This window comes from Bos taurus, chromosome 7 (genome assembly GCF_002263795.3).
Source record: "Bos taurus isolate L1 Dominette 01449 registration number 42190680 breed Hereford chromosome 7, ARS-UCD2.0, whole genome shotgun sequence".
NCBI lineage: Eukaryota > Metazoa > Chordata > Mammalia > Artiodactyla > Bovidae > Bos > Bos taurus.
The window spans coordinates 96178669-96191834 of record NC_037334.1 but is presented as its reverse complement, the minus strand read 5'-3'; the positions used below and the strand labels follow the sequence as shown (position 1 = coordinate 96191834).

Sequence of the window (13166 nt, the reverse complement as noted above, 5' to 3'; positions counted from 1 at the left end):
TAACTTGCACTTTTGATTGGCATCTGGAATCGGGTTAGGGAGCAGGCTTGTAAGACTGAATCCTGTAGAATGATGCTCTCACACCAGGAGTGTCAGCATGGAACTGAATTGTAAGATACCCAAGTGGTGTTGGAATGTTGCTTGGAGATGTGAGGGAACCGCCCCCTCCCACATATATCTACATTGGGGTTAGGTCCCCAGAGCCCCTTTTGTGTGCCAATAGTTTGAGTCATTTTCTTTAACACATTAAACTCACACTTTATGTCGTGTCTAGAAGTTGTCATATATGAAGTCTTGGTGTGGCTGGTTCTGTGATTTGTTGTTTCTGCTGGCTCTTGTTCACGGTGTCTTGTTCCTTCATGCTATGTACTGTGAATCGTGTCTATGAGCTTTTCTTACCTGACTTGAAGGTGAATTTTTCCAGAGAGAGTTTGTATTTCGCTCCTGTCAAGTGACCTGGAGACTTTGCAGCCTTGGGAATCACTTTAAATTATTGGCTTCAGGTTTTTGGACCACCTAGGTTTATTGTGAGTTCAGCTGTTAGACGGCATGAAGTTTAGCTTTTAGCCATAAATTCTCTGAGGAGAGTCTCTCACTATTCCTCATACATCACCAGGGTTTGAATAAGGCTTTTTTCCCCCCCTTGCAGTCTCCTGGAGGAATTTGGTGATTCTTTCTAGTTTAGACTTCCAGTAAGGGCTTGGTCCTTTGGGGTCTAGCAGGGGACATCTCCTACCCACCTTGAGCAGGTTCTGGATTTTGTCTCCTTTCCCTGTTGAGTTCTCCAGTGCCATGAAGACCTCAGCTCAAGTCCATCTATAGTGGTCTAGTGTCTTCAGGGCAAAAGCTGGCTGCAGTGACCCTCTGCTGACTTCCGAGGGTCCTGCAGTCATTTCAGTTTGGGACACTAAGTTGTCTTTACCTTTTCACTATCTCATGTAAACATTTAGGAAGACATTTTTATATTTGTTACTCATCATCTATCTGTTGTTTTCAGTAGGGGAATTGATCGAGAACAATCAGCATTAATATAAGAAATAGCAGCCTGCCATTGTCATCTTTAATACTGGCAACCATGTCCCACACTAGGAAGCTGTTAGTGTCAGGCTTCTCGAGAAGCCACGATGGCATCTGGATCACTCCCTTGTGTCTTCCTCTCCAGGTTTCCGTATATGCTGTTCCAGACAAGATAAATCAGGCAGACTATGCACTGGATGCCGCGGTGACTCTTCTAGAATTTTATGAGGATTATTTCAGCATCCCGTATCCGTTACCCAAACAAGGTATAGGTCTTGCACAGGTGTTTCAAACTGGCATTTAATGACCCCCACAGTAGATTATATCTTCCTAACTGGCATCTTCCCCCATCAGCTCAGCAGCCTCTCAAGTCATTAAAACCCCAGCAGGTTTTTGAGGCATGTAGCATGCGGAAACTTTTGCCTTCTGATTTAAAGACAAACATGACCCTATTAGTGGGCAGATAGCAAAGGACAGAGGCTGCATTTTTTTCCATGATTGGCATGCATTTGGTAAGAACATAGAGTACTCAGTAAATTTTTTCAATGAGTTCCTTGATAGAGCATAAGAAAATATGCATTTTCTTTCTTACATGAGCCCTTAAAACTATTATGTGTTTGAGTTTGTAGTGTGTGGGAGTCTTGGGCATCCCAGCTAGAGTGGATTACTGAGACAATTTTTAAGATTGTCCAGTCCCCAGACACCTTGTCAGAGAATTAGAAATGGAGTCAGGAGGTCTGAAAGCCAAGTGTGACTTTATCATGCAGCAGCAGAGTAACTCTGAATGAGCCACCGAGCCCTTTGACTTCATTGTGAAAGGTTCTTCATCCAGGACCCAAGATTCTGTGTGGGTCACTTAGTTTCTCTTTGATTCCTGCATCCATCCATTCTGAGAGTTAGTGTGTTTGGGCCATGTGTAGGTTAAGACTGATAAGATGTTTTTTGTTTCCTTCCCAAGATCTTGCTGCAATTCCCGACTTCCAATCTGGTGCAATGGAAAACTGGGGACTGACGACATACAGGGAATCTTCTCTACTGTTTGATGCTGAGAAGTCTTCTGCCTCAAGTAAGCTCGGCATCACGATGATTGTGTCTCATGAACTCGCCCACCAGGTAAATGAGCTCAATCACACTTTTCAAAAAAAGTATAAACTATGTTTTTATTGCTCTTCTGGGACATAGGTTATTTATATCGATACATGAATGCTATGGATTCACTTTTACTTTGTCTTTTTCTCCCAGAGGAAAATTTATGTCTTTAAAACATTAGGTACCATGTTTTAAAATACATATTGAAAAGTTTTTCTTTTTATTTTGAAAAAAATATTAGCTTCATAAATATGTTAACATTCATATACTGACATTACACATATAGAATATATTTCCTTCTGAATGTTTGATGTTTATGGCCGTGTAGATAATCCAGTTGCTATAGAAATCTGTGGATAAAATGAGTAATATTTTCCTTTAGTGGTTTGGGAACCTTGTCACTATGGAATGGTGGAATGATCTTTGGCTAAATGAGGGATTTGCCAAGTTTATGGAGTTCGTGTCAGTCAGTGTGACTCATCCAGAACTGAAAGTTGTAAGTTGTATTTACTTACTTTCTTTTTTTTTTTTTTTTACATTTTAGGTTAATCTGTTGCTGGAAAATAGTATATTTACCAATGCTTGATTATGGAATTTATATAAAGATTGATAACCTCCCTGGGAGTTTAAATATGGATCAGGTTTCCAAAATGCTAGTGTACTTTAAAGATATCTCATAAAGACTTATTTCCACGCTCAGTTGCTTATTTCCAAATCTATGAGTTATGAAGTTAGTACTAAATTGTCCTCCCTGAGTGAAAAAGAAACAGAAATAATGACAACTTGTCTGTTCTGTATTGCTTTCCCTCCTTTAGGCTGCTCACTGGAGAAGTATTAGGTATAGATTGATGTTATTTCAATAGGGTCCTACTTGCCAAATCAAATGAGTATTAAGATAATTGTACATTTGATTGTATAAGAACCTAGACTCATGGGTCACAAACTTACTGGTTTGGAATCTCTACATGATGATTTCAAAAGTCATGTGTTTAACTTGTGAAAATCAAATGCAGTATAATTAGAAAGAAACATTATGTAAAAACAATCCTTTACCATACTTTAATTTTCATTTGTACATATTCATATTCCCATTTTCATCTTCCTATATACATAACTTATATGTGAAAAGAAAGTGAAAGTGAAGTTGCTCAGTCGTGTCCGACTCTTTGTGACCCCATGGACTGTAGCCTACCAGGCTCCTCCATCCATGGGATTTTCCAGGCAAGAATACTGGAGTGGGTTGATTACAGTATAGTGGATCATAATAAGTATTTTCTTGTTTCCATATAGTCTTTAATAGTAAAAGTAATCATGTATGCTTATTGTTTTGTTGTGTAATATGCCCTAATCAGATTATAGTTGGAATTTGTTCTCCATTGCTTTTTTTTTCACTATATGGTTAAAGCTAAATTTCTTTGCTTTAAAACCACTACAATATTGTAATTAGCCTCCAGTTAAAATAAATTAATTAATTTACAAAAAAAAATAGTATAGATGAAGACTGGAGATACTAAAATAATTATATATTTTAGTTTCATATTTGGGTACTATTGGGCTGTAGGCATTAATGTTTTTATTTTTATAGGAATGTTCTTTATTCTAAGGTGATGAATATTTAAACAAATTTTCAATATTGATCTAAAAATCACTGTTTCCTGTCTGTTTCTTAGAAGATAATTCTATTTAATTTTGTAAATTCTGTAAATATATAATAAATATATAATAGGTCACATCAGAAACTTGGAGTGTAAACCTGTTATCCCACATGCAGCCAGCCTTATTTCATAGTTTTTGATCTAAATGTGAATCATTGGTGATGTTGTCTTTCGATCTTAATAGGAAGATTATTTCTTTGGTAAGTGTTTCAACGCAATGGAGGTGGATGCATTAAACTCCTCACACCCCGTGTCCACACCCGTGGAGAACCCTGCTCAGATTCGCGAGATGTTTGATGAAGTTTCTTATGACAAGGTAAAAATGTATTCTAGGGATACAGTTTGCACACTAAACTTACTGGAGTGGAGAGGCTGTAGCTAGGGCTGTGGGGGGACTTTCCCTTCATAAGGACCGACCTGGACTGAAGGCTTTCTCTTCTCACTCAGGCTGACCAGAGTCAACTTTGTTAAAGCCTAACTTCAAGTTGGCTTAAAATCCTAAAGGTGGTACTGTTGTCAGTTCTTCACTTACTGTCGTAGGTGAATATTCGCAGTCTGCAGAAACTTTTTATTTATCCTTCAACAAATAGGTCTTGATTGAGCTTTAGCTTTGTATCAGGCAAAAACACCTGCCCTTTCGTAGCTCTGGGTGCCTTCGGAAACAGTTGTCATGCAAAATGTGTTTAATAAAAGAACTGGAAATTGTTGCATATAATAGTTGGGAGATTTTATGTAAAAATCCATATTACTGGCTTCTCTTTGAAGGGGATAGAATTCTGGTCATACCAGGCTTCTGTTTCCCTCAGCAATGTGGACCGGAGCTAAGTCATGGCTCCGTTACGAGATCAGAATTCTGCTTTTCAACTTTCCCTTCCATTCCAACCATTTCCATTATCCTCACCGAGGCAGAGAACGTGCCATTTATCATAAAGCTTCGCTGCTTTCTGTGTAACAAAGGGAAAAGTATTTCATGTTTGCATGTTTCCATCAATAGTGCAGAGTAGATAAAAGCAGACATAAAACAGACGTATAAACACACACGTAGATCAATGGAATAGAGTAGAGCCCAGAAATCAACTCATGAATATAAGGTTAGCTTATGAAAAAGGATCCAAGGATATACAATGGTAAATGGAGTCTCTTAAATAAATATCATTTAGTTCTTCTGACACCATATACAAAGGAATAAAACTGCACCACTGTCTTATACGACTCACAAAAACTAACTTGAAATGGATTAAAGACTTAAATGTTAGGATCAGAAACCATAAAACTCCTAAATGGAAAATAGAGAGAAAAAGCTTCTTGACATGTATCTTTGCAGTGATTTTTGTTTTTTTTATATGTGACACCCAAAGCATAAGTGCATAAGCAACAAAGGCAAAAATCAACAAGTGGAATCACACGAGATTAAAAACCACGTGTACAATAAGAACAGAGTGAAAGGCAGCCTACTGAACGGGGAGAGTATCTGAAAACCAGGCGTCCGACACGGGATTAATGTCCACAGTATATAAAGAACACATACGACTTGATTACTAAAGAAAACAATCTGATTTTATTTTTATTTATTTTTTACACTTTATTTTTTAATTTAAATGCTTTTCATGGAAAGGCATTTTAAATAGAGCATTGTGTACATGTCAATCCCAAACTCCCAACCTCTCCCTCCCCACCACCCTTCCCTCCTGGTAACCATAAGTTTGTTCTCTGTGAGTCTATCAGTGTGTTCATTTGTATCATTTGCTTTAGATTCCACGTTTAAGCAATATCACATGACATTTGTCTAGCTCTATCTGGTTTACTTCAGTTAGTATGATGTAATCTCCAGCTCCATCCATGTTGCTGCAAATGGCATTATTTCATTCTTTGTAATGGCTGAGTAAAAACAATCTGATTTTAAAAGAACTGAATAGAAACTTTTCCAATGACAAACATGACCAATAGGTACATTTTAAAGTGCTCAAAGTTGCTAATCTTTGGGGAAATGCAAGTCAAAACACAATGAGACATCACTCCACACCTGTTAGAATGGCTAGTCTCATTTTGATATTTGGCAAAACTAATACAATTATGTAAAGTTAAAAAAAAAAAAAAAAGACAAATGGCAAGTGTTGAGAAGACGTGGAGAAAGGCAACCCATGTGCACTGTGGTGGGAATGTAACTGGGTCTGGCCACCATGGAAGACAGGATAGAAAACAAGATATTACAAAATAGAGATATCATAGCCAGCAATTCCACTTTGAGGAATTTATTCAAAGAAAACAAACAGTAGCTAAAAGAGAGACATGCACCCCGTGTTCCTGGCAGCCTTATTTGCAATAGGCCAGATCGCTGTTTCCTTAAGTGTCCATTCCATGGTGGACTATTCAGCCATAGAAAAAGGAAAGCTTTGCGCTTGTAACCACATGGATGAATCTTGAGGGCATTATGCTAAATGAATTAAGTCAGACAAATCCGGTATGACCTCACTTATAGGTTAAATCTAAAAGCAAAAACACACGAAGAGTGAGTTCATAGATTGGTGGTTGCCAGGGGCTTAGGGAATAGGTGAAGATGTCAAAAAGTAAAAACTTGCAGTTATAAAATACATCATAGGGATATAATGTACAGCATGGAGCTGTAGTTAAAAGCATTGTATTGTGTGTTTGAAAGTTGCTAAGAGGAAATCTTAGAAGTCCTCCTCACAAGAAAAAAAAACTGTAACTGTGTCGTGATGGGTGTTAACAAGGTGTACTGCGGTGATCCTTGTGCAGTATATGCAAGTATTATATACCCAAAGCTGAAGTTATCTATCAATTATACCTCCATAAATTATACCTCACAAATCCTCGTCCTGTTGGCAGGGATATGCACTCAATGCAGACCCTTCAGGGACCCAGGCTCTGCCCATCTAGTGACTCTACTGTCTCCTAGAACCAGAGAGAGAGAGAGACTGTCTCTACCTTGAGGGGACCTAAGACATTCTCTTGGAAAAGGAGATTTTGAGTTATGTCTTAAAGATGAATTGAGGCTTTTCAGGGAGTGAAGTAGGAAGGGTTTCCTAGGAAGGGGGACTCATGATTTCCTGGAAAACTCAGGGTGGTGTTTTGAGCGAGAGGGAAGGAGGAAGGAGGAAAAGTTCTTGGTGGTTAGTTGTATGAAAAGTTCAGGGGGAGACAAAGAATGTGAAAGCATTTTTCTTTTCCTTGGACTTCTGTTGCTCGTTTGTCACCTGTCTGACCACTGGAGGTATTCGAGTTTGTGACCTGTGATTTAGGAGAGTGGGTGAGGAGGGGGAAGAGCTCTTATTACAGGAGTGCAGAGTGTCTGGGACTTCTCTTGCCCTTTCTCACGTTGCTCTTGCTGGACCAGTTTTCTGTGCTCAAGGCTGCCAATTCTTGCCCAACGGGCTCCGCCATTTCTCACCTGTTCTCAACTTTGATTCCATCTCTCCCCACTCCTGCCCTAGAGGGGCGGTGGGAGGGCCACGTGGTGGTCCAAAGTCCTGTGTTTATTCTGCACCGTCTCCCACTCGCCTGTGAATCATGGAAGCTGGCAGATGATGGGGAAGCTTGAATACTGACAAAAAATAGCAGTCCTGGTGACTAAAGCATGAAGAGTCGTATTGATCCCCTGCCTCAATCGGTCCAGGTGTAACCCACTTTTTCTATTTGTTCCACAAGTGATCAGATGCTAAAAATGTTACAGCATCTTAACGAGTGGCTCCAACATAGTGGCAGTATATGAGACGGAGGCCGACTATAGCTAACAATTATTTATATGGTCTTTTCAGGGAGCTTGTATTCTGAATATGCTAAGGGACTATCTTGGTGCCGATGCATTTAAAAGTGGCATTGTAAACTATCTGCAGAAGTATAGCTATAAAAACACGAAAAACGAGGACCTGTGGAATAGTATGGCAAGCGTGAGTATGTTTTCATGTGTCTCTGTGTTTGGGGTTGGCAGGCTTATTGCCTTATTTTGTTTTTGTTCTGTACCACATTCATTCCTCTGAGAAGAATCACGAGTGGTTTTTCTTTTTTTTCCCAAAGGACTGAGTGATGTGTTTATTTTTGGTTTTTAGATTTGCCCTACAGATGACACACAACACATGGATGGATTTTGTTCTAGAGGTGAACATGCATCTTCAACCGCGGTAAGTTTTCACGTCTGTACGTGTTACCCCAAAGCCCATTCTTTTACTCCATTTTCTTGGAAGGATAACTCTGTGCCAAGCTTTCCGAGATCCTGGATCGTATCAGTCTCTCTGTAGATAAGGCTGCATTTAAACTATACCAGAGTGACAGCCTTTTACAGTTTTTCTTAAGTCTCTCTATACAAGGAAGTTTTCCAGCCATCTTTGGGAACATTATCTCACTGATATTAATTTCTTCAGCTTCACTCTGTGGAAAGCAGTAGATTTATGATGTGCTTCTGTGGTAGATTAGGACTGTATCCATCAGGCTGTGTCGATTGTTTCCATAGCCCTTCATTTGTGGGGGGAAAAAAAACATAGATGGCGTGAGCATTCTCAGGCACTTACGATGTGTCAGGCACGTGTGAAGCACTTACGTGTATAATCTGCTTTATTCTTCACAATAAGCCTATGAGCAAATGCTATTACCCCTATTTTTACAGCTGGGGAAATGAAATCCAAAGGCATATGATTAGTGAATTGCAGAGCGGGGATTTGAATTGAGATCTAACTCATGTCTTTAACTGCTAAGCTATAAAGAATTCATAACACCTGAATCACAAAGCAGCCTGAGTCTCTGTTTATCTGGCCTGTGGGATATTTTCACAGGTAACTCAGTGTGAGCCTGGAGATTCAACAGAATTATATCCACTCGATTTTTATTTTCTTGGCTGTTTTGCTTTCAGAGACAGATTTATTCCATAGTTTCTAGATGTGTCCCTTGGAATGTTTTATCCTTTCATTAGCTCTTAAATATTATTTGAAAGCTTTTTTAGTATCAAAGAATAAATGCTCATTTGCGTTAATGGCTGTGTGTTGGGTTGGGGGCCACGTCGGTTTTATCACTTGGGAAGTACGGGCTTTCGATGGAGCACTTTTCCCCCAGTCTTGCTTGTTGGATAGACAGCATCCTTACGGAGGTGTTGCACACCTGGCCACTTTCTGCTCTTTCTCTCCCTGACTTCATACACATGCCTGCTTTTGTGCCCGATGCCAAACCCAAGGTCTGCCCAGGAGAACCAGGTATGGTACCTGTTTTTAAGACAGAAGAAAAGGAGAGAATGAAAAGCGAATAGTTAGTGCTCTGATATGCTATGGCTGGAGCCAGCAGGGGAAGAGAGCCGGCTTGGGGCTGGGGGCAGAGGAAGGGACAGAGAAGAGCTTCACCGGCTGCAGCCCCTGCAAGCTCAAGTTTGGGCTCTCTTCTTAGAGGTGGGTCCGAGTAGTTCACGTATCTGCCTTTTTCTCATAAACCAGCACTGGCGACAGGAAGGCCTTGATGTGAAAACCATGATGAACACCTGGACGCTGCAGAAGGGTTTCCCCCTGATAACCATCACCGTGAGAGGCAGGAACGTACATATGAAGCAAGAGTACTATGTGAAAGGCGCGGCCGATGCCCCAGAAACTGGGTAAGGTTCACAGGGAGAAGCTCATTTGTTGCCTCAGTAATGACGTCTGCCTGGTAGGATGAACCCTTGTTTTTGAACTAGTACCCTTCCCTTTGTTGCAAAACACGTTAATCAAATCTAAATACCCTATGAAGTTGACTTACACACCACCATCTTTTCAAAAGGATAAAGATGATATATAATTACTTTAGCATTCTCATGGTTTGTAGTTAGACATGATGGTAATTTTCAGTTACTGGATTGAAGTCAGCTCTAAGCATTTGTCACTAAATTACAACAGTGCCTGTCAGTAGGGTTGGAGCAAGGACATAAACATTCAGGTGATTTCTGGGAAATGCAAGAGACTTGATTCTCTTTTTTGCCAGTCTGATTTGGATCCCCAAACCTGTTTGTCAGCTTAACACTACAGAGGACATTGCTGGAAATGAGACACTGAAACTTGACTGACGCTGCTGCTGCTGCATAGCTTCAGTCGTGTCCGACTCTGTGCGACCCAATAGACAGCAGCCCACAGGCTCCCCCGTCCCTGGGGTTCTCCAGGCAAGAACACTGGAGTGGGTTGCCATGGGTTGCACTTCTCCAATGCATGAAAGTGAAAAGTGAAAGTGAAGTTGCTCAGTCGCTGGATGGACACTTAAAATTTTTTTTTTGAAATGATTTCAGACCTCTGGAGAACTTAGAAGGAGAGCAAAGAATTCCCGTATAATCTTGGCCCAGATATGTGTTAACTCTTCACCACATTTATTTTATATGTCTATATATAACCTAAAATATCAAACAATTCCAAAAATATGATCTTTATTTCTCTGTATATATGGCAAACATATTTTTAACTGAGAGTAAGTTGGAGGCATGATTCCTCTTCACTCTGAAATACTTCAGTGTGTTGTTCAGTTGTTAAGTCGTGTCCAACCCTGTGACTTCATAAACTGCAGAATGCCAGGCTTCTCTGGCTCTCACTGTCTACCGGAGTTTGCTCAACTCATGTCCATTGAGTTGGTGATGCCATCCAACCATCTCATCCTCTGCTGCCCCCTTCTCCTTTTGCCTTCAGTCTTTCCCAGCATCAGGGTATTTTCCAGTGAATCAGCTCTTCACATCAGGTGGCCAAATTATTGGAGCTTCAGCTTCAGCATCAGTCCTTCCAATGAATATTCAGGGTTGATTTCCTTTAGGATTGACTGGTTTGATCCCCTTGCTGTCCAAGGGACTCTCAAGAGTCTTCTCCAACACCACAGTTCAAAAGCATCAATTCTTCAGCACTCAGCCTCTTTATGGTTCAACTCTCACATCCACACATGACTACTGGAAAAATCATAGCTTTCACTACACGGATCTTTGTTGGCAAAGTGATGTCTCTGCTTTGTAATATGCTGTCTAGGTTTGTCATAGCTTTTCTTTCAAGGAGCAAGCGTCTTTTAATTTTCTGGCTGCAGTCACTGTCTGCAGCCCAAGAAAATAAAATCAGTTACTGTTTCCACTATTTCCCCATCTATTTGTCATAAGTAGTATTTTCTAAAAAGAAGAAAATTGATTTATATAATCACAGAACCTTTATCAAAATTATGAAATGAACTTGATATAATACTATTATCAAATGTATCAACCTTATTCAACTTTACTCAGTGGTCCTAATCATGTCTTTATAGCAAAAGAAAAAAAAAGAAAAAACCTGGTTCAGGATTTAATATAGGATCAGATTGTATTACTTGTCACATCTCTTTAGTTCTTTGATTTCTGAACCAGTTCCTCAGTCTGTCTTTCTTGACCTTGATATTTTTGAAGAGTAGAGGATAGCTATTTTAAAGACTGTCCTTTAATTTGGGTTTTCTGCTGGTTTTATTTTTTCACAGTCAGATTCAGTTTGTGCATCCTTGGCAGGAATTCCATGGAAGTGATGATGTGCTGTTCTGAGTATATGGAAGGCACAGGCTGTCAACTCCCCTACTTCTGGTGGTCTCACTTTACAGTCACGCCCCCTGAGATCTCTGTGAGACTATCAGGGCTCCCTTGAGCCCAGATTCCTAGCTCTATTCAAGGAGTCCAAGAAGAATGAATCGAATCCGAACTGGCAGCTCCCACAAAGCTGGAAATGGGCTGGGATGTTTTGAGCTCTTAACTCTAGCTGTTTCGGGTACCCTCTTTGTTTAAACAAGCCAGTGCCTGGCACATGGTGGGTGATTTAGGAACTGCTTGCATTGAATCGCAAGTGAACTGTCTGTCTTCCTTTTCTTAGGTTCCTGTGGCATGTCCCACTGACATTCATTACCAGCAAATCAGACGCAGTCCAACGCTTTTTGCTGAAGACAAGAACAGGTAATTTGTTGTAGACCTAACTAGTGTACTTCAAGAAGGAACCGTTTAAATGTATAGGATTTAGATAATCAGTTTTCCTGGGTATTTATCTTGGTTAAAACAAAAATGATCGGGTCAGACTTCATCTTCAGCAGATCCCTGACTTTCAATTTCTAGTGAAGAATATAGGTTTAAAAATACTGTCCAGTTGCAAAAAAGAAGGCCAATATCTTGCCAGGTAGGGAATAAAACAGGTGAGTTATATAATGCTGAGGAGGAGAGACACTTGGGAAAATCGCCCCTGACTTTAACATTGATGGGTTGTATCATACATGTGGCCTGAAACATGGCAGCATTCTTCTCATAAGTCTATAAATCTCACAAAATTCATGTCTTAAACTAGTATTGGCTTTTGTCTATTGGGATGCTGTTTCTGGTTTCTTAAAGCAGTGCATTCAATATGAAACTCATTTCAGTGTTAAAGTTGTTGAGTATTAAGCCTGCCTTTATTTCCTTGTCGTCTCTGATCAGAAAAGCTTTTACCAGTCAAGAGAGAAAACAGAGCTGTGATTTACTTTATTTGCTCTAGATGTGCTCATCCTCCCAGAAGAGGTGGAATGGATCAAATTTAATGTCGGAATGAATGGCTATTACATTGTGCATTATGAGGATGATGGATGGGACTCTCTGACTGGCCTTTTAAAAGGAACACACACGGCAATCAGCAGTAACGATCGGGCCAGTCTCATTAACAATGCATTTCAGCTTGTCAGGTAATGCAAGCCCCCCTCACGTTCCTGGTTTATTCCTGAAAGCTGCTGTTATCGTTCAAATCTCTGATTTCTAAAGATGAAAACGATTGATTGCTAATAAGAAATTGAAGGATGTTTTCTCCCAAGTTCTCCTAACAATTCAGGGTTGCTTTTAGCCTCAGGATTAACCTCTTATCTGTGTCTGCTGAGGACCGAGATAAAGAAAGGAATCTGTATTTTAATCTTTTTCATTAACAACTTGGATCAGATGAAGGCAGAAGTGTGGAAAACCACGAGACCGACATCCCGGAGAAGTCCTTTGCCTGGCCCTTAAATCCTAGCCCAGCAGCTTTTCCTGGCCTTGCTGTATGTAACAGATCAGGTTTCTCCCTGCCGGGTGAAGGCTTCTTAGAAGACTAAGGTTGCCCAGACCCAAGCTGTCGTCATTACATCTCTTGGACTAAAGGAGAGCAGTTCCCCTGTCCCATGCCCATGCTCCCACGCTACCCAAACTGGATGCCTGGACGTCACAGCATCTTTATGGCATGCAGCTCATAGGACACGGTCCAGCCAAATGACCTTTGAGTGGGAGAGGATAATGTTCACTTTTTTTTTCCCCCCATAACACTGGCTTTTCAGGAAATCTTCCCCATGCCTAAAACTCAAACTTCTTCACTCTTTAGGTAGAAGTGACGTCCAAGAGGAATCCCCCAAGTGGGAGAGAATACTGTAATTCTCAGCTCCATGTCTCTCTGCTCTAAAATGTTG

General features: G+C 40.3%; 1 protein-coding gene across 6 annotated transcripts in view; it reads left to right on the top strand.

The window, feature by feature from the left end:
• Positions 1-13166, top strand: part of ERAP1 (endoplasmic reticulum aminopeptidase 1) — a 129802-nt gene that overhangs the window by 106751 nt on the left and 9885 nt on the right. For all 6 annotated transcript variants that reach the window (XM_059888137.1, XM_059888138.1, XM_010807625.4 and 3 more), the window contains 9 exon segments: positions 1163-1283; positions 1976-2130; positions 2489-2602; positions 3946-4077; positions 7538-7669; positions 7829-7900; positions 9197-9351; positions 11588-11667; positions 12236-12419. In XM_059888137.1, coding sequence (XP_059744120.1) covers positions 1163-1283; positions 1976-2130; positions 2489-2602; positions 3946-4077; positions 7538-7669; positions 7829-7900; positions 9197-9351; positions 11588-11667; positions 12236-12419 — 1145 coding nt within the window.